This window comes from Erithacus rubecula, assembly GCF_903797595.1.
Source record: "Erithacus rubecula genome assembly, chromosome: 25".
NCBI lineage: Eukaryota > Metazoa > Chordata > Aves > Passeriformes > Muscicapidae > Erithacus > Erithacus rubecula.
This window is the reverse complement of record NC_136677.1, coordinates 2,647,233-2,663,943: the sequence shown is the minus strand read 5'-3', so window position 1 is coordinate 2,663,943 and position 16,711 is coordinate 2,647,233. Positions and strand designations below refer to the sequence as shown.

Here is a 16,711-nt window from a genome sequence, read left to right as displayed (position 1 = left end):
CCTCCTGATGGCCACTGCTGCTCTCCCCCTCTAGCCAAAGTCACTGCAGGGAATTCCACCACCTTCACTGGGTGACCAAGTGAAGCAGAAGAGAAACACCCATCCTGCAGGTAATTAACTGCAGAGCTGAATGAAACTAAAGTGTTGGAGGGGCTTGAATCACTCATGCCAGGCTTTTCACAGCCAAGTTGGGACAGCTTCACCTCAAACCAGTCCATCTTTGCTAATTTGTTCTTACAGAAACTTAGGAACCAGCTTAGAAACCTCCTTAGGAACCAGCCAGCCTCCACTAAAGACTCTCTTTTTTCCCATTCAGAGCCATCACCCAAGAACCACCCAAACCAGTTACCCACATTCCTGTGTCTATCCCAGTTTCCCTGTGCCCACAGCTGCAGTTCCCAGTTCCCTGCCAGCTCACAGGGATTCACACTCCTAGAGCTCCAAACCTCTGCAAAAAAAAGCTGTTCCCTGTGGATCTTCCTCCACTTTTTGGGTCACTTACCTGGTGAAGCACTTGGGGTTCGAGGAGAAGGGCAGAAGAAGGGAAGATTTCTGTGGCTGTGGAATGGTTAAAAAGATTCCTGTCTCAGGACCACTGAGGGCTTAGTGTCTGTTCTATAATTTATAGCTCAGCATCTCTCTTCCCAAGGTTTTGTGTTCACAGAACAACCCTTTTCTATTTCATGTACACAGCTCAGCTCAGGAAATGCCCCCAGGTTAGTCCAGACCTCAGTAATACCTTCACCCATGAAACCTCTGGGGAAAAAAACAGCTTTTTATCATTAGGTGAAAATGGAACTGCCTGGAAAAAACAACACAAACACGGGTTTTAGCCCATGAGGAGAGATTCCAGGCCTTTTAGTTAGGAAGCTGCCAGGCTGCTGTTGACTGAGCCAGGGCTGGAGAATTGGCTGTCAGGGCAGGGAGAGACATGAGCCTGAAATAGAGGGCAGCAGGAGCCTCAAACACACTGGTTAGAGGAATAAAGCAAAGTATTACATTTTAATTGATCTAATCTTTGGCTCCCAGTGGAATTCACAGAGATATCTTACTAGAGTTACCCGGGGTTTATCAGGAGACAGCAATACTGGGAAAGTGCCTTTTGCAAGGCAAACTACTCCAGATCTTGAACTGCATTAGCATTGGGGCTGGCTGAGCAAAAGAGCCCCCACAAAGCTTTCAAAGATGAGAGGGAAGAAAAAAAAAAAAAAAACAACTGTGGAAAGAGGGAATATGTGAGATGTAAACCCATCTGGGCATGCAAATGTGTGTGAGCACAAACCCAGCACATGCATAATGCTGTCTGCTCTCTCCAGGGTGGGACCTGGAAGGATTTTCCAGGGAGCAGAAAATACAGGACAGAGGGACATTAGAAAAGTCATCTCAATGACAGCAGCTTTTATCCTCCTTGTCTGAGATCTGTTTTTGTTCTGAGTGCAAAACCTCTGAATATTAAAAAAAAAAAAAAAAAAAAGAAAAAAAAATCAGTAAAAAGAGAGGAGGGCAAGAGGGACATGAAACAAATCTCCTTAAAATACAGACCCAGATATAAAATATCATATGGGTGGAGCAAGCTAACAGGAGAGATAAAAAGCAAAGACACTCAGAAACCAGGTGGTTTCTCATCATTTTTTTCCTTGACATCCTCTGTCTGAGGAGCTGACTGCAAGATCTTTGGAGATGCAGAATAATGTCTGGCTCTGTCAAGATTTCTCTTTATTCAATGCAGGGAAGCAGTGAAAAAAACATCAGGTCTGATAAATGATTCATAGAGCCTTTTCTTCTGCTAATCTGTAAATAAATTTTAAAAAGCAGCTTCCCTTTGATGAATATATTCTGCAGCTCGTAGAAACATGTTGGCCTTTAAGCACAACACAGGCACTCTCAGATGTCTCCAGTGCTGCTGTCAGGGCTCTGAAAGCCCAGCCTGGCTCCTTGCAGAGCTCAATGGGGTTTTACTGACTTACCTCAGCTGAGGATCTGCCTCTCCAGCCCCATGGCTTTGGGAGCCTTGCTTATCTCACTGCTCAATTTTGCCAGGGAGAGGGGAACATCCTGGGCATTTACAGATGGGAATGCCAGGAAGGACCTCTGTGAGCATCTCATACAACATCCTAAGAAACAAGCTCTAAATCCTCTCCTTGCTGCCTGTTTTACAGTCACTGGGAGGCAGAGCTTCCCTTCACACCCTGCTGGGGACAACAAAACGACCCTGCTGTGCCCATCACCCTGGATCAAACCCCATTCCCTGTGCATCATCCTCAGAAACACCTGCTGGCATCATCAGAACACCCCTCCTGTACCCATAATCCTGGATCAAATCCCATTTCTCTGTGCATCCTCCTCAGAAACACCTGCTGGCATCATTAGAACCACCCTCCTGTACCCATAATCCTGGATCAAACCCCATTCCCTGCTGGCATCATCAGAACACCCCTCCTGTACCCATCACCACAGATCAAACCCCATTCCCTGTGCATCATCCTCAGAAACACCTGCTGGCATCATCAGAACACCCTCCTGTACCCATAACCCTGGATCAAACCCCATTCCCTGTGCATCATCCTGGATTCACCCCTGGGCACCTGGACTTCAACCACCAGCTATGGAAAAGATGGAGCTGCATCCTGCTCACCCTGCTGTCAGTTCTGAGTTCTCCCTCATCACCAGGTATTTGGGATTTTATTAAAATTGACCTCTGCTTTTTAACTCCTCTTTTCATTCAGCTACAGGTCACAGCAACACCAGGAGTGTGGACACTCTTGGGCAGCACAGACCTGCAACAGCCAAAACACCTCTTGCCTGTCAAGTTGCTGGGTTTCTCCCTGAGCAGACAGGCTCAAACTGCCTCACAACTTTCCTGACTGAGCAGGGAAGGAGGAAAAAAAATAAAAAACCATGATTATACAAGGACATCTTTTATTTCAGTACATTCAAGACAAAAAGAAAAGAAAACAATTCAAGAACAGGATGTACCTTCACTCAAGGCTTTATCTCCCCTGCCCCTCTCCATTGTCATCTCTTTCCTTTTACGACCAGAAATTGCATAGAATTTGTTTTTTCAATCAGAAAATTAAATTTGCCAGTGTAAACCCCACATCTGTACCAAGCAGAGGGTGAGCTGCTGCTGTTTCTAGGGAAGTCAATATTTTCCTTACACGAGATCCCAGGCTAATGATTTTTCTCAAATGCTGTGTGGCTGGAATTCACCCTGGAAACTGAGGGTGCTCCTTGGGGTCACGGATTTGGGGAGCTCGTGAGCCTGGGGCAGAGCTCAGAGTCACTTAGGAACGTGCAGAGCACAGCCAGGGACACTTTGGGGGTCCCAACACCTCCTCCCTGGGGTGGGGATGGGCAGCCTCCCCCAGTGCTCCCCACTCACCTCCCTCCCATCCCAAGAACAGAAAGGAAAAGGGAAAAAAACCCCAAAAGATAACCCCAGAATGAAAGAAAAGACACAGAACCCCTGAAATTCCAGGCGTTTCAAGGCCTCTTTGAGTTCACTGTGTTTGTTGGCTGCTTTTTGGCATTTTAATATATATATATATATCTATGTGTAGATATATTTCTCTAGATATGTAATTTTAACAATTCCTCAGATGGATTTCCAGCAAATGCTGCTTCTCACAGGGAGCATGTCCCATCTCATCCCATCCTCTCTCCCCACTTCAACCCACCTGCCACTCTGAAAAGGAAGAACAGTTCAGCACCTGGTGCCTTGGAGACTGGGCCCTGACATACCCAAATGAAACAAAAAAAACCCCCAAAATAATGACTCCTCTTTTCCCACAGCCACAGCAAATAAAAAGCCCCACCCCGTGCCTAGGAGAACATCCCCCAGAAGTGATGGAGAGCGTCCTTTCTCCTGACCTTGGAGGGGAGAGAAGTTCCAAGAACCCCTCGTGGGCAAAATCCGCTGGACAGCCACCCACCACATCCCTCCAACCCAGAGACAACCTCTGGCCAGCCACCAGCCCGAGCACATCCCTCCTGCCACCCAAACCGCAGCCAGCCCCAAATCCGCCCGGCTCCGGAGAAGCCGGCTAACCGCTACCGATTTAAAAACGAGTCGACATTGTACAAGTCCGTGTTCTGTAAAATGGAACAGGACCCTCCCCTAGGCCAGGCCTGGCGCTACTCGGGCCCGCTGCTGTTGGTGGCTTTGTCCCAGTCCAGGCTCTCCTCGCTGCGCGCAGGTGACCCCGCGGCCGGCCGTGCGCGCAGCCCCTGGAAGCGCCGGCACTCGGGGCACACTCGGATGTGGGTGCAGCCCCTGGCCACCAGCGCTGCCTCCTGGGCCAGTCTTTGTGCCAGGGGGTCGGGCTCGCCCCCGCTGCACAGCTTGCCGTTGCTGAGCGCGGCGGTGCTGCGGGCGCGGCGCTGCTCGGGCGCGGCGGGGCGAGTCCGTGCGGCCCCCGCTCGCCGCCGGCGCGGCTGGAAACTGTCCCTGCACAGGATGATGTTGCGCAGCTCCGTCACCATCTCCTGGCACACCGACACCTGCGGGGCAGCGGAAATCTTAGGAGATTAGGGGTTTGGGGAAAATTTAAATAATTGGTTGGGTGGAGTTTTATGTTTGCTCAGTTGCGCTGACAATGGGAAAAGACGAAAATAGGGAGAGGACCTAAAGGGACATGGGCAATGCAACGAGAAACTTTGGAAAATTGGACTGTCCCCAGAAATCATTTGTATTGTCAGTGATAGAAAAGGTCAAGAGTTTAGGGTTTTAGGGTTTAGGGTTTTACTTCTTCCTTTCAAGACCCTTCCCCATGAAAACGACCCCAGACTTAATTTAAGAAGTCAATCAATGCTTAATAGCTACTCAAGCTAATTACCATAGGAAGTGGGAGATGTCAGGGGCTGTTATTATGAATATGTATCTGTTTGAATCCTTTGCCAATAAATAGACTTTGTGATCACCTGTGATTTTGCAGTGTGCATTAGAGGGTCACCTCACGCTGCTGCCCAGAGCTGAATAAACACACACTTTGTAACTTTAAATTGTCAGAGTCTTTTGTCCATCACAGCTGAGTATCAGTATTAGACCAATACTCATATTTTGGTAAATCAGGAGAATGGGGCTGGCCTGCTCACCTGAGCCAGGTGAGTCCCCAGGGGCTCTGCAGTGACCTGGGGTGATGGGAGGTGTCCCTAAGCATGGCAGGGATGTAGCTGGATGTGCTTTAAGGTCCCCTTCCAACCCAGGCCATTCTAAGATTCTGTATGATTCTGACACCAAATTTTTATGGACTCGGTGCTGCTGGTCTTCAACATCAGCTCCCAGAAATCTACACTTGATTTAACCCACTCCAGCTCTCATCAGAGCTCTCAATGTTCTTCATCCCCAGATCAGCGCAAGATCCAAACCTGCTGCAGGAAGAAATCCCATCTCCAGGAATGTTCCTGGATGTTGTTCATATCTTTGATCCCTTTGGAAGCCCTTGGAGCATGGGCAGGAGGGCAGAAGGAGCTCAAGGATTTTAGACCCTGCCCAAAGAACCAAGCCTGCTCCTGTGTTTGAGGTATCCTGGCTGGGATTGCTCCTCAGCCTTGCTCTAGGACACCCCACAGGCAGCAATAAACACACCCTGTCCCCTCAGGACACTCCCAGGTCCTACCTCTGACTGGTCAGAGTGTCGAAGGCTCCACAAAAATTCCAGCATTGCCATAAAAATTGCTACGATTAATCCACAGATGAGCACCACGAAGATTCCACCAATGTTCTCCATTCCCAAGCCTAAAATAAAGCAGGAGAGACATTCTGGAGAGGCAGACACATCATAAATCTCAAGTATCACTGCACAGAAGCCCCAGGTTTTGCTGTTTTGTTGGCATTGTAGATGCCCAGCCAGGGACCAAAACCACCGAGCCTGCAGTGTCCTATTAATAGCTCCCTGCATGACTCAGATGGCCCAAGTGAGTGACTTGCAATAACTGCAGGATCGAAGATCCCTCCTCAGAAATGATGATTTTGCAGATAAACAGCCAGAATGTTGGAAGGAAGCACAAAGCAATTTGTGGAAAAACTGAAAACAGGAGAGGGAAAAAAGCAGGATCAATGGGGCACATTAACCCATGCAAATTATTCACCAAGATTTGAACTTGAAAAGGAAGAGGAGGTTGCTAAAGGAGCAGAGATAAAGGAGACAGGGAAGGGTTTTAAAGGAAACTGGCACCAGGAAAAGCTCCTTTGATTGCATCACAAAGTGCTGCAGGAAAATGATTCCAGCTGCAGTGGGGAAGGAGAGCTCTGAACAAGAGCAGGATGCTGTGTCACACTGCAGGGTGACAAAATGGGGTCCCTGCCACCGGGGGTACCTGGCTGTGGGTTGGGTGTCTCTGCCCAGCACCCCAGGCCATGAGGAGGAAATATTCCCTTCCATGGACAGCCCGTCCCACCTCCCTTTGACAAGTTGCTTCCTGTGGGATGACCACCATGCCTACTCAGCCTGCATCCCAGAAAGTTCACCAGATGAAAAAAAATCCACCCCTAAAAATCTGTGCTTTCCATGTGCTGAGGCCATCACTTCACTGCCACCTCAGCCCTGGTCCCCAAAACTGCTCCACCTGCCTGTGAGATGAACCAACCTCAACATTTGCTGTCCTGGGATTTGGTTCCTCTCTCCTGTGTTTGGTTTGGGTTCCAGATTGGATTGATTACTAAAAAACATGTGCTGTGCCCTGGGCTGGCTGTGTGAGGCCATTACTTAACAAGAACATCTATAAAAATCTTCCTCTCCCTCCTGTAGCATTAAATCAAAGTGTAAGAACCGATGATTTATTGACTTGATCTTGGTGTGGCTCTTAGACATAAAACCTCACCAAAATCCTTGTAAATCGCTGACCTGTTTTGTTCTAAAACCCAGCAGGTCACATTTCTGCCTCCTCCTCCCTCATTCTTTTGGCACCACCCCCAGAGCAAAGCAGAGAGTCTGTAAATCAGAGATTTTTCCAGAGGTGCTTTCACAGCAATGGCAGGGCAAGAAAACCAGCCCAGAATCACAATTCAAACCCAAAGTAAAGGCTGTTCCCTCCTCCCAGCAGATCACAAGGTGAATTTAGGGTTTGTACCACTCTCTACATGCTCCTATCATTCTGTCTGGGTGCCACAGTAGGGTACAGACTTTAGGATAGTCCCTAGCCTAGATTCCACCTTAGAGTTGCTTTTGGCACAATCCACAGAGAGAAAAACCCTTCCACCTTCAAAAGTAACTCCTTTAACAGCAATAACCTGATGCCTTACACCTTCAGCCTGCAGATAAATAACTGTGATTGTCTTTAGAGCAGCACTGCCCCAAAGTGAGCATCACCTCCCAGCCCTATGGGGTCCCAGCAGGAACTGCACAGACACACACACACCTGTGCAAGGCCAAAACCCCAAAAGAGCTTCCCCAGAGCTGGCTTGGCTCTTTTCTCTGCTCTCACAAAGGTCACAAGGCTGTGCTTTTAACTGGGGGGCCCGCTGGCCTCGCAGAAAACACTTGCTGAGGAAAGGGCGGCTGCCAAAACTAAAAAATGCAGCAACTGTGTTAAGCTGGCAACTGCTCTCACACTGGGACATCAGCCTAATGTGGTGGCTTTTATGGCAATTTGCATAGCATTACCCAAAAGAATTTGCTCCTCAGTTTACAAATGTACTAATAAAGTCCTTGTGTCCCTTCCCCTGGCTGTTTAAAAGACGCTTTCACTTGGAGCCATTAACCAGCGGGCCTGAGGTGGAGATCCATCTCCCTTCAAGGAACCCAGGATTTTGGTCTGATCCCTTCAGCCATCCATTTTCCCAGACATTCATTAGAAGCTAATTTACCCTCCATATGCCTCCAATATTTGTCATTTGGTTGTTCCCGCTATCACTGCCCCAGGCAAAAACACACAGCGTGTGGCACAGCAGAGCTGTTTGGCTTTCTCCTTGAATTGTGAAGGAAGGAATCTCAGGTCAGGAAAAGTGGAAAAAGTGATTGCCAGGCAGCAAACCTGGCAGCTGGGTGTTCATCCATCACCTCTGGCCAGGATGTTCCTGTGCCTGGTCCCTTGGGGTGCAGGGCTCACCTTTGGCTCTGTGGTCCTCCTCTTTGGGGCACTTCCCTCCTTCCCACCACTTGCGCTTCAGGATTTCCAGGCGGTTGTTCTCCTGCAGCTGGAGGATGGCCAGGTCGAACTCGTCACGGAACACGGAGCCTGCAATGCCGAGAGGGACGTGGTAGGGCCCCGCCTTCCTCCCCATCATCATCATCATCATCATCATCATCCTCACCTCTCGCCCCACCCCAGCGTGCCCAGCTAGCACAGCTCCTCCCTGGGTGGCTTGGAGGGGCTGGCAGTCTGTGCAAGCCATGGAAAGCTGCAGCCACCCCCTGGGAATGTCACCTGGTTAATGTCACTTGTGGAAGGTGACTTTGCCTGGCCACCAGGAGCCACACGGGCCACTGGAGCAGGTACATGTCAAGGGGAGATTAGGTTTTTGAATGAGCAGCTCAATATCCTGCTCTTGCAGACCATGGAGGTCCCTCTCTTGTCATTCCACATCCAATTCAACCTTGTTCTAATGCTCCTTCCCTCAAACTGGTCACAGAATAGAAATCCTGAGTTGGAAGGAGCCCAAGGATCATGGAAGCCCAAAGGTCCATGTTGGGGGAGCTCAGTCCTGTGCTGGGCATGGAGCTCTGGTGCAGTCCCAGTGTCTGCTACAAGAAATCCTTGTCTGCCACCAGAGATCCCGAGGAAGGGCCATGGGAAAGACTGTGCTTCTCCCAGTAACTCAGCACCATTGTCCCAGCCAGCAGCTTTCTGCTCTCTTATCTGCTACGGTTTCACTGTTTAACAAGACAATGTCAGAACAAATTTAGCCCTGAAGGTAGGGATTTGTACTCACTTTGATCAGGTTGCTGTGACTTTACAAGCTTATCCATGTTCCCTAAACTAGAGTGGCTGTTTGTGTGATGGGGGCCTTATGTAATCCATCTCAACTTTGTGTTGCTAAATGCCAGGGCTTAAAGGTCAGGACAAGGCTTCCAGGCTATCCAAAAGATCAGCTGATCGTTTGGAATAACAATGACTAAACCCTTATTTAGTGGTGATGTTCTCTTGGGAGCTCATACATTTGAAAGACAAAACCCCTGCATTTGTTAAACCTGATGATGAGCTGAGATAGTCCCTGAATCACCCAACTCTCTGGCCTGCAGTTTCAAGAACCACCAGCTGTTAAGACATTCCTGCTAAAAACTACCAGAGTTGCCACAGCATTGCTTTGACATCACTTCTGGGATTAAAACGAGGAGCACAAAACGATGCACAAACACTGGTTGGGGAAGGAAACAGTCAGCAAAGAGCAGGTATGCAGAAAACAAGCAGCAATTTTTGAGACATCTTTCACACGAATTATTGAAACAGCCGCGGTCGCGTCTCACATGGCTCTGGACCAGAGCAGGGTCTCACATCTGGGTCTAGACCACAGCAGGGCCTCACATCTGGCTCTGGACCAGAGCAGGACCCCAGGGAAGAAATCAAAAGGACCCTGGGCAAAGCTGTGAGATGCAACGTTGGCTTTTAGGGCCGGCGCAGCCTTTGGAACGCTCCTCTGCCGACAGCTGAGAAGGACTAGAATTGTTCTTCACTGCCTACCGACGGGCATGCCAATCCCGTAGCCCTTGGTGTCCAGAAGGCCCCCGACCTGCGTGAGGTTGCAATTGCGCTGCCGATAATACTCGTTCATGGTGGACTCCAGCAGGAAGGCGTAGTTGGAGTTCAGCACGCGCGCGATCCCTTCCTCCGTGCTCTTCACGAAGACGCTGGGCTGCTTGGAGTACATGTAGTTCCACATCCTCTGGTAGGTCTGGTAGCGGGAGTTCTGCGGGCAGGAAAGAGGTGGTCACGGCTCAGGGAGGAGATTTGGGGTAAATTAGAGATATAAAATTAAACCCCCCCAAAAGGCGCCGCTGCGGGAAGGTCGCAGTGGAGAGAAAAGTCAAATCGGGTTTCAGATTTAGGAAGGATTTTGATGCCTCATCTTTGTCTCAAAGAGGCATCAAACATATCCCAAACATGTTGGGAGTTTGCTGGGAAAGCTGGGCATGAAATGCCCCAATTCCAACAGCATCTGGAGAAACTCTTTGTCTACATCCAATTTTAGAAAAAAAATCATAATCTCAGTATCAAACCACGTATCAAAAACACACAAAGAAAGACAAAAGAAATAGCCCCTGCTTGGTTGATTGAAAACCTCTGGGTGCTCCCTGTAGAGCTCACACTGTACTGACCATCCCTCAAACATTGTCCCAACAGTTCTGCAGTGTTAGAGCCAGACTCCAGCACCCTGAGGAGGGCATTGAGGGCTGGGGGCAGCACAAAAACTCTCTGGAGATAATCACACACAAATTTTATTCAAAAAATTATCCAGATTTGGTTCACTGTCCCTGTGAAGCAAGTTAAAGTGTTTCCTGAAAAGAACAGGGTTTTTTTGTCATTGATTACAATAAACTAAAGCTCAGCCAGCCCCAAATCCTCAGAGTTTGCTGGTGGCTGAACCACCTTGGTCTGATGAAAAGAAAGCTGAGAATGGTTAATTTCTCTTGCCTGTGCTGGGCAGAGAGTGAGACCTGCCTGCACAAAGACTGAATACAAACACACCCTGCTCTACACGAGCAGTTTCATACTGTCAAGGGCTCATTTTCTGTGGCTGGCCAGCGATGCTGGAAAGCCTGGGGAATCTGCTGCTGACCCAGTTCCTGTCCTCATCTGTCCAGCTCTGTCCTCTGGGTGCAGCCACTTGAGCAGGAGACAGATGAGCAGGGGGGGTTTTGGTTCTGATTCACTGCATTTTTAAACCTTAAACTGTGTGTCAGTGTCAGGGGAAGCACTGCCAGGACAAGGTGCCTCAGGAGGGGACAAACATTCCTTCATGGATGGAGGAAGTTACACAGCACTACTTTAACCTCCCCATCCTTATACCAGAGGCAAATGGATGCCAACACAGCACCACAAAAACCTCTTTTCCTAATTTCCTCTCTGATTTCCTCACTGCCAGGCAGTGCAGAGACACAGCCAAGGGTTTAAACTTGAAAGCTTTCCTCAAGTGAGCCCCTCCTATACAACCACTTCACTCACTTAGGCTCTGCTCAGCTCATTTTAGATGTAAAATTTGGCTTTAAGAGTAACTCTTTTCCATACCCCTGAAGAACATAAAGTTGGGCTGAAAAGCTCAGGCTGACTCCAGAGATTTTCCAGCCTTCCAAATTCAGTTCAGACTCAGAGTGGGGGGAAACAGTGAGCACAAGCTCTGTCTCTTTTTGGAATTTCAACAAGTAATAAATAAATAAATAATCCTCAAGCAGTTCTTTGTGCATTCAGAGTGCTGCAGAAAATATTCACTCATTTATTTCCCTTCTGAGCAGAGCACAGAAGATAAAAATTAAATTGGGCTAAATGGCCCACATAACTTTGCATACACTTGACTTATTTCGGTGCCACTGACCTCACTCAGGCTCCAGCACTTTGACTTCTGCGAGCCTGCCTGGGCTGTGCAAATGTTTCTTTGCTTATCCCACCTGAAATACTCTGAAATAAAAGCTGCAACCGTGTGGAGTTGACTTGCATGTCAAACTCCCTTCTGCATCCTCCACCACGCCTCTCCCACCATTCACGTGCAGGGATCTCTCCAGATTGACACGGGCACAGCAGAGAGAACACCCAAATCCGACTGAGGGGTGTCCTGTGCACCCCCTGCCCCCCCAGGCAGCCAGAGAAGGAGGTTTACTTGGAAGAAGGTCATGCTGGAGCCACCGTGGATGGTGCCATACTCGATGGTGGTCTGGTCAGCCAGGTCATCCACGGACTCGATGGGGACGTCCATGCGCTGCACGGTCAGGAACGCCGCCAGGTTGGCCGTGTAGGAGGAGATGATGATCAAGGTGAATGCCCACCTAGGGAGGGGGAAGAGAAGAAATCCGTATGGGAGGAAGAAATAGGAATGCCCTATGGATATGATTGCCTAGCAAAAGGTGGTAAGAATATAGAAACTGTAGGTGAGATTGAGATGAAAGCAGTGCTCGACTGAGTGGCTGGAGAACAACCCTATGGATGCCTGAAGGTCTTCTCCCTTTGTTAAGATAATGCCAAAGAGCCAGCAGAGACCCTCTCCAGGCATGACAGGAAGGGTCCAAGATAAGGTTTGGAGATAAGAAAGCAGTAAAATATGGTAATGTAGTGATTCCTATAGGTTGTATGTAAATGTTAGAGAATTTGTATCTTGTACTAGATTGGTTAGTGAAAGAGTAGAATTCAACATAGAAGGAGATTTAAGGCTTTGTAAAAGCTCTCTTGCTCTTACACCCTTAGACACCCTCTGGCTCCCTTGCTCTTGTCCCTGCACCCCTCACCCTTGCTTTTACCCCCTTTATTATCTCATTTCTCTGGGCCTGCTTTGAGCAGCATCTGGCAGCACCCAGCTGAGCCCTTTTCACCCCTACCTGATGTAATAAACTGCAAACTTCAACATCAGAATATAGAGAGCACCTGTGTTTGTCCTGACCACCGTCCACCACCAGCTCCTACAAAATCTGCTCTCCATCCCCACCCTTTACCTCTCAGAATCACCAAGGTTGCAATATCCCTCCAAAACCATCAACCCCCACCTTGTCACCCAGACAAGTGAGTTCCACATCCATCCTTGAACACCTCCACCAGCTCCCTGGGCAGCCCCTCCCGATGCCCCACAACCCTTTCCATGAAGAAATTCCTCCTCCTGCCCAGAGGAAGGTTCCAGAAGGAAGGGCTGCCCTCCTTACCAGACTCCGCTGACGCAGCGCGTGGACAGAGCCTGGGGGGCGATGGTGGAGCCCTGCTGCATGAACCCCCCCACGGGGAACCACAGAGAGTTCCCCAGCGAGTACTGGTTCACCAGCAGGTTGCATCGACCTTGGGAGCAGGGGTGGGGGCTGTACCACTCGTAGGGAGTCAGCCTGAAAGGACAAGAGAAGGAACTCAGGGAATGCGCTGGGAAATGGGACACTTTAAAACAACAAAAAAGAGAGAAAGGCTGTGAAGCTCCAGCTCTCCTAGAGGCAGAATTTTCTGAGGAGGAAATGCTTTGCTGTCAGTTGATGCCCAGGGCTCAGAGCTGTGTGAAACGTTTGCTCTAAGACTCAGGAGCCAGGGGCTTTCTTGTAAAGATTTGCAAAAACTTTTGAGAGGCTCTGCTCTGGGCAGCTCTGCGTGCATCCTGCAGCCCTGTGTGCAGATTCACACCACAGCAGGAACTCCAGATGTGCACGGACTTGATGGGAAGTAGAAATCAAACATCTTTGGCTGTGCTCCCTGCTGGAGCACGAGCACTGATGGGAAGTTCAAAAGCAAAGTGTGTGAGCCCTGACTGCATTAAACCATCAAGACAAACTGTGTTGGTGCAAAGGGCTGCTCTGAGAAGGTCTGAGGTGGAGTTGGAAGCTGAGTGCTGGTGTTTCAAAGCATCCCATCCTTCAGGGACAGGACAGGGGTGGGAATGGGAAATATCTGACAGCCTGTCACTGTCACTGCACCTCTCTCTCTCTCTCTTTTGCTGTTTCCAGTCCCCAGTTCCCTGGTTACTAAGAAAATCTGCTAATTCATGTGCTGCACTTCATCACATTGCTCTAGTTTAGAAAGCTGGGGCCTGGGAGGGTCATTTTGGGGTTATTGCCAAAACAGCTGCAGGGCTGTGCCAGCTTACACTGTATTTAGCCAAAATGAGGGAGTTATTTTCATCTCTGCATCTCCTCTCTCACTGTGGTGCCAGGGAGCAGGAGGAGGTTATTTCCTGCAGACTTTCCATGGTGGATCAAGCACTGGCAGCAAACCCCAGTGCTCTGGGAGAGCCTGCAGCTCACAGGGTCAAAAGCTCCTTCCTGCTGAGCAAGGCAGGGAGCAGCCAAAACTCCCTCTCCAGTGGGGAGTAAAGGCACCTCTTTGGAGGATCATATTTAAAACATGAGGAAGGGGCTAAAGAGGCACCAGCTCTGCATAATTCAATGGTTTCTCCAGACCTGTGTTTCTGAGGCTGTAACAGCACTCGAAGAACCCATTAAAGCCCTGTCAGGATGACAACTTTAGCCATGCTGAGGGAACGAGTGACAGCACAGTTCCAATTTGTGTAATGAGAGTGGGGCATTGAGGGGTCCCAAAAGAGCCACGGAGCTCTGAGCAGCCTCTGGCACACAGTGGCAGGACACAGATCCTCTCTGCCTGTAGCAGCCCCTCCCAGGGGTGTTGGGAGGGCAGGAGAGCAGCACTGGAGCCCAGACCCGATGGGGGCTGTGCAGGTGAGCACTCAACCAGGTATTTTAAGGCTGATTTAAATTAGTCATAGGAGAATAGAGCTGAGAGCTGCCAAGAGAGGCTCTGCATATCAGCTGCTCAAAGATATTAATGAACTTTCTTTTCCTCCACAAACTGGGTTGCACAGGGCCAGGGGAGCCAGACATCACTGGTGGAATTGGTGTTGACACCTCAAAATTGATTTGTAGGTTCCTAACAGCCTTCCCTGCTTGGGACAAGGGGACCAAAAAACATCTGCAGGGAGCATTTAAACAGCACCAAAACCTTCTCCAAAACCTTCTCCCACCCAGCTCTGGGCACCACTGTGGCCAAACACATCCTGAACCAGGGCGGGGACACTGTGCCAAACCTCATTCCCCAGCTGGCAGAGAGCTGGGACGCTTCTGGCCAGCCCATGCCGGTGATCTGGGGGGCAGAGGATGTCCCGTGTCCCCCTGGGTGTCCCCTCTCCGCGGCTCTGCCAGTGACACTAGGTGGCACCGCGACATTACCGAGCCACCAGGAACAGGACACAGCTGACAGCCAGGTAGGCGAGCAGCATGAAGAGCCAGACGCCGGGAGAAAAGGGGTCCAGGAAGGAGAAGTAGCCGGGTCTGCGGCCCTGAGGAAGGGAAAACAAAGGAGGAGTTGGAGCTGGTTGGGTTTGGAGAGGTGAAAATTCCAAAGTGCTGGAAGGGCGCGAGGGAATGTACCTGCCCTGGTGGCAGGGAATGGACAAATGGGAAAAAGGGGATGAATGGGGCAAAGGGGGTAAATGGGTGAAAGGGAGATAAATGGGAGGAGGGGGATAAATGGGAGAAATAAAGGGAAGGGGATAAATGGGAGAAAGGGAAATAATTGGGAGAAAAGGGGATAAATGGGAGAAAGGGGGAGAAATGGGAGAAATAAGGGAAAGGGGATAAATGCGGCAGAGGATAAATGGGAGAAAGGGGAATAAAAAAGGGAAAGGGGGATAAATGGGAGAGAGGTGGATAAATGGGAGAAGGGAAATAAATGGGAGAAAGGGGTTAAACAGGAGAACTGGGATAAATGGGGCAAAGGGAATCAATGGAAAAAAGAGGATAAATGGGAGAAAGGGGATAAATGGGAGGAATGAGGCAAAGGGGATAAATGGGGCAAGAGGATCAGTAGGGGAAAGGGAAATATATGGGAGAAGGGGGATAAACAGGAGCAGGGGAAAATGGAGCAAAGGGGGAAAATGGGAGAAAAAAAAAAGAAGGAGGATAAATGGGAAAAAGTGGAATAAAAAGGAGAAAAAGGAATAAAAAGGAGAAAGGGGGAGAAAAAGGGATAAAAAGGAGGAGAGGAATAAATGGAAGAAAGGGGAAAAATAGGGCAAAGAGGATAAATTGGAGAAGGGGGAATAAAAAGGAAAAAGGGGAAGGGGAATAAAAGGGAGAAAGGGGATAAAGAAGTCTTTGGAACAGCCTTGCAGGGCAAACAAGTGACAGCAACCCAATGGGCAGAAGGGGCTCCACCTGAGCTTACAGGGTGAGAAATATATTTGCAAAGCAAAAGGAATAAAAATAGATGTTTTCAAAACTTAAAATTTTTCTCTCTTGGGCCTTGAAATGTTTCTTCTTTCACAAAAACCCCAATAAAATGATTATTTTATCTCAGGGAACAGGATATTTTTATCTCCAGGATGCGTCAGAATTTCCTGGGTTTTTTTTTTTTCCTCAGCAATCCACCTTTCCTTGAAAAAAATAAAGCTTCATTGCTAGGAAAAGCAGGCTGATCTTCAGAGCATTTTAAACTTTCACAAGGATTCTGCCACCACCAGAAAATTGTCAAATATCACAAAATTTGTGCAAAGGGGGAGATAAATTTTTTGGACAAGTTTCTCAAATGCCAAACACCTCCCAATTTAGGTGGATTTCTCCTGTCACCACCAGCTCTGTGGATGCAGCTCCTCTGACAGGAAAGAGCAGCTCAAGCACATCCAAGTTACCACAGGGACAAGGGACACAATCCCCTGGCTCACAGAACTCTGTATTTTCTGTCCCAAACCACAAATTCAGTCCTGGCATCCCTAAAAAATCTCCACAGCTTATCCCAAGCACCTGTAACTGGGGAGCTTCCCACGAGTCAAAGCTTTGCAAAGGCTTTTGTTTTTCTCCTTCCCCGGACTTAGAGCAGCATTTTAAATTCCATTTCCATCCAAGCCTTGCTGTTTTACTACTGAATGTTATGCAAAAAACCTGAATTTCACAAGGTCTCAACAGTTCTCCTGGAGATTTGAGCTGTTGCTAGAAAAGGCAACAGTTGTTGCACAAAAATCTTCCTCTGCTAAAAATATCCAGGAGCTTGTGAAATCCTCAGCTCCAGTGACCATCTGGGAACCTGTAAAGTGTCAGGAACCTTCCCCAGCAAACCCTGCATGAAGGAAAAACCCAGCACAACA

The 16,711-nt window shown here is 48.9% G+C and overlaps 1 protein-coding gene across 3 annotated transcripts in view; it reads right to left on the bottom strand.

Moving 5' to 3' along the window:
* Positions 1–2,902: 2,902 nt before the first annotated feature.
* The window catches only part of GRIK4 (glutamate ionotropic receptor kainate type subunit 4), a 188,393-nt gene continuing 174,584 nt past the window's right edge, over positions 2,903–16,711 (bottom strand). For all 3 annotated transcript variants that reach the window (XM_079326570.1, XM_079326569.1, XM_079326571.1), the window contains 7 exons: positions 14,799–14,908; positions 12,783–12,956; positions 11,753–11,918; positions 9,622–9,847; positions 8,050–8,178; positions 5,619–5,737; positions 2,903–4,500 (listed from right to left, as the gene is read on the bottom strand). In XM_079326570.1, coding sequence (XP_079182696.1) covers positions 4,135–4,500; positions 5,619–5,737; positions 8,050–8,178; positions 9,622–9,847; positions 11,753–11,918; positions 12,783–12,956; positions 14,799–14,908 — 1,290 coding nt within the window. In that variant the 3' untranslated portion in view covers positions 2,903–4,134. The remainder of the gene's footprint in view (positions 4,501–5,618; positions 5,738–8,049; positions 8,179–9,621; positions 9,848–11,752; positions 11,919–12,782; positions 12,957–14,798; positions 14,909–16,711) is intronic.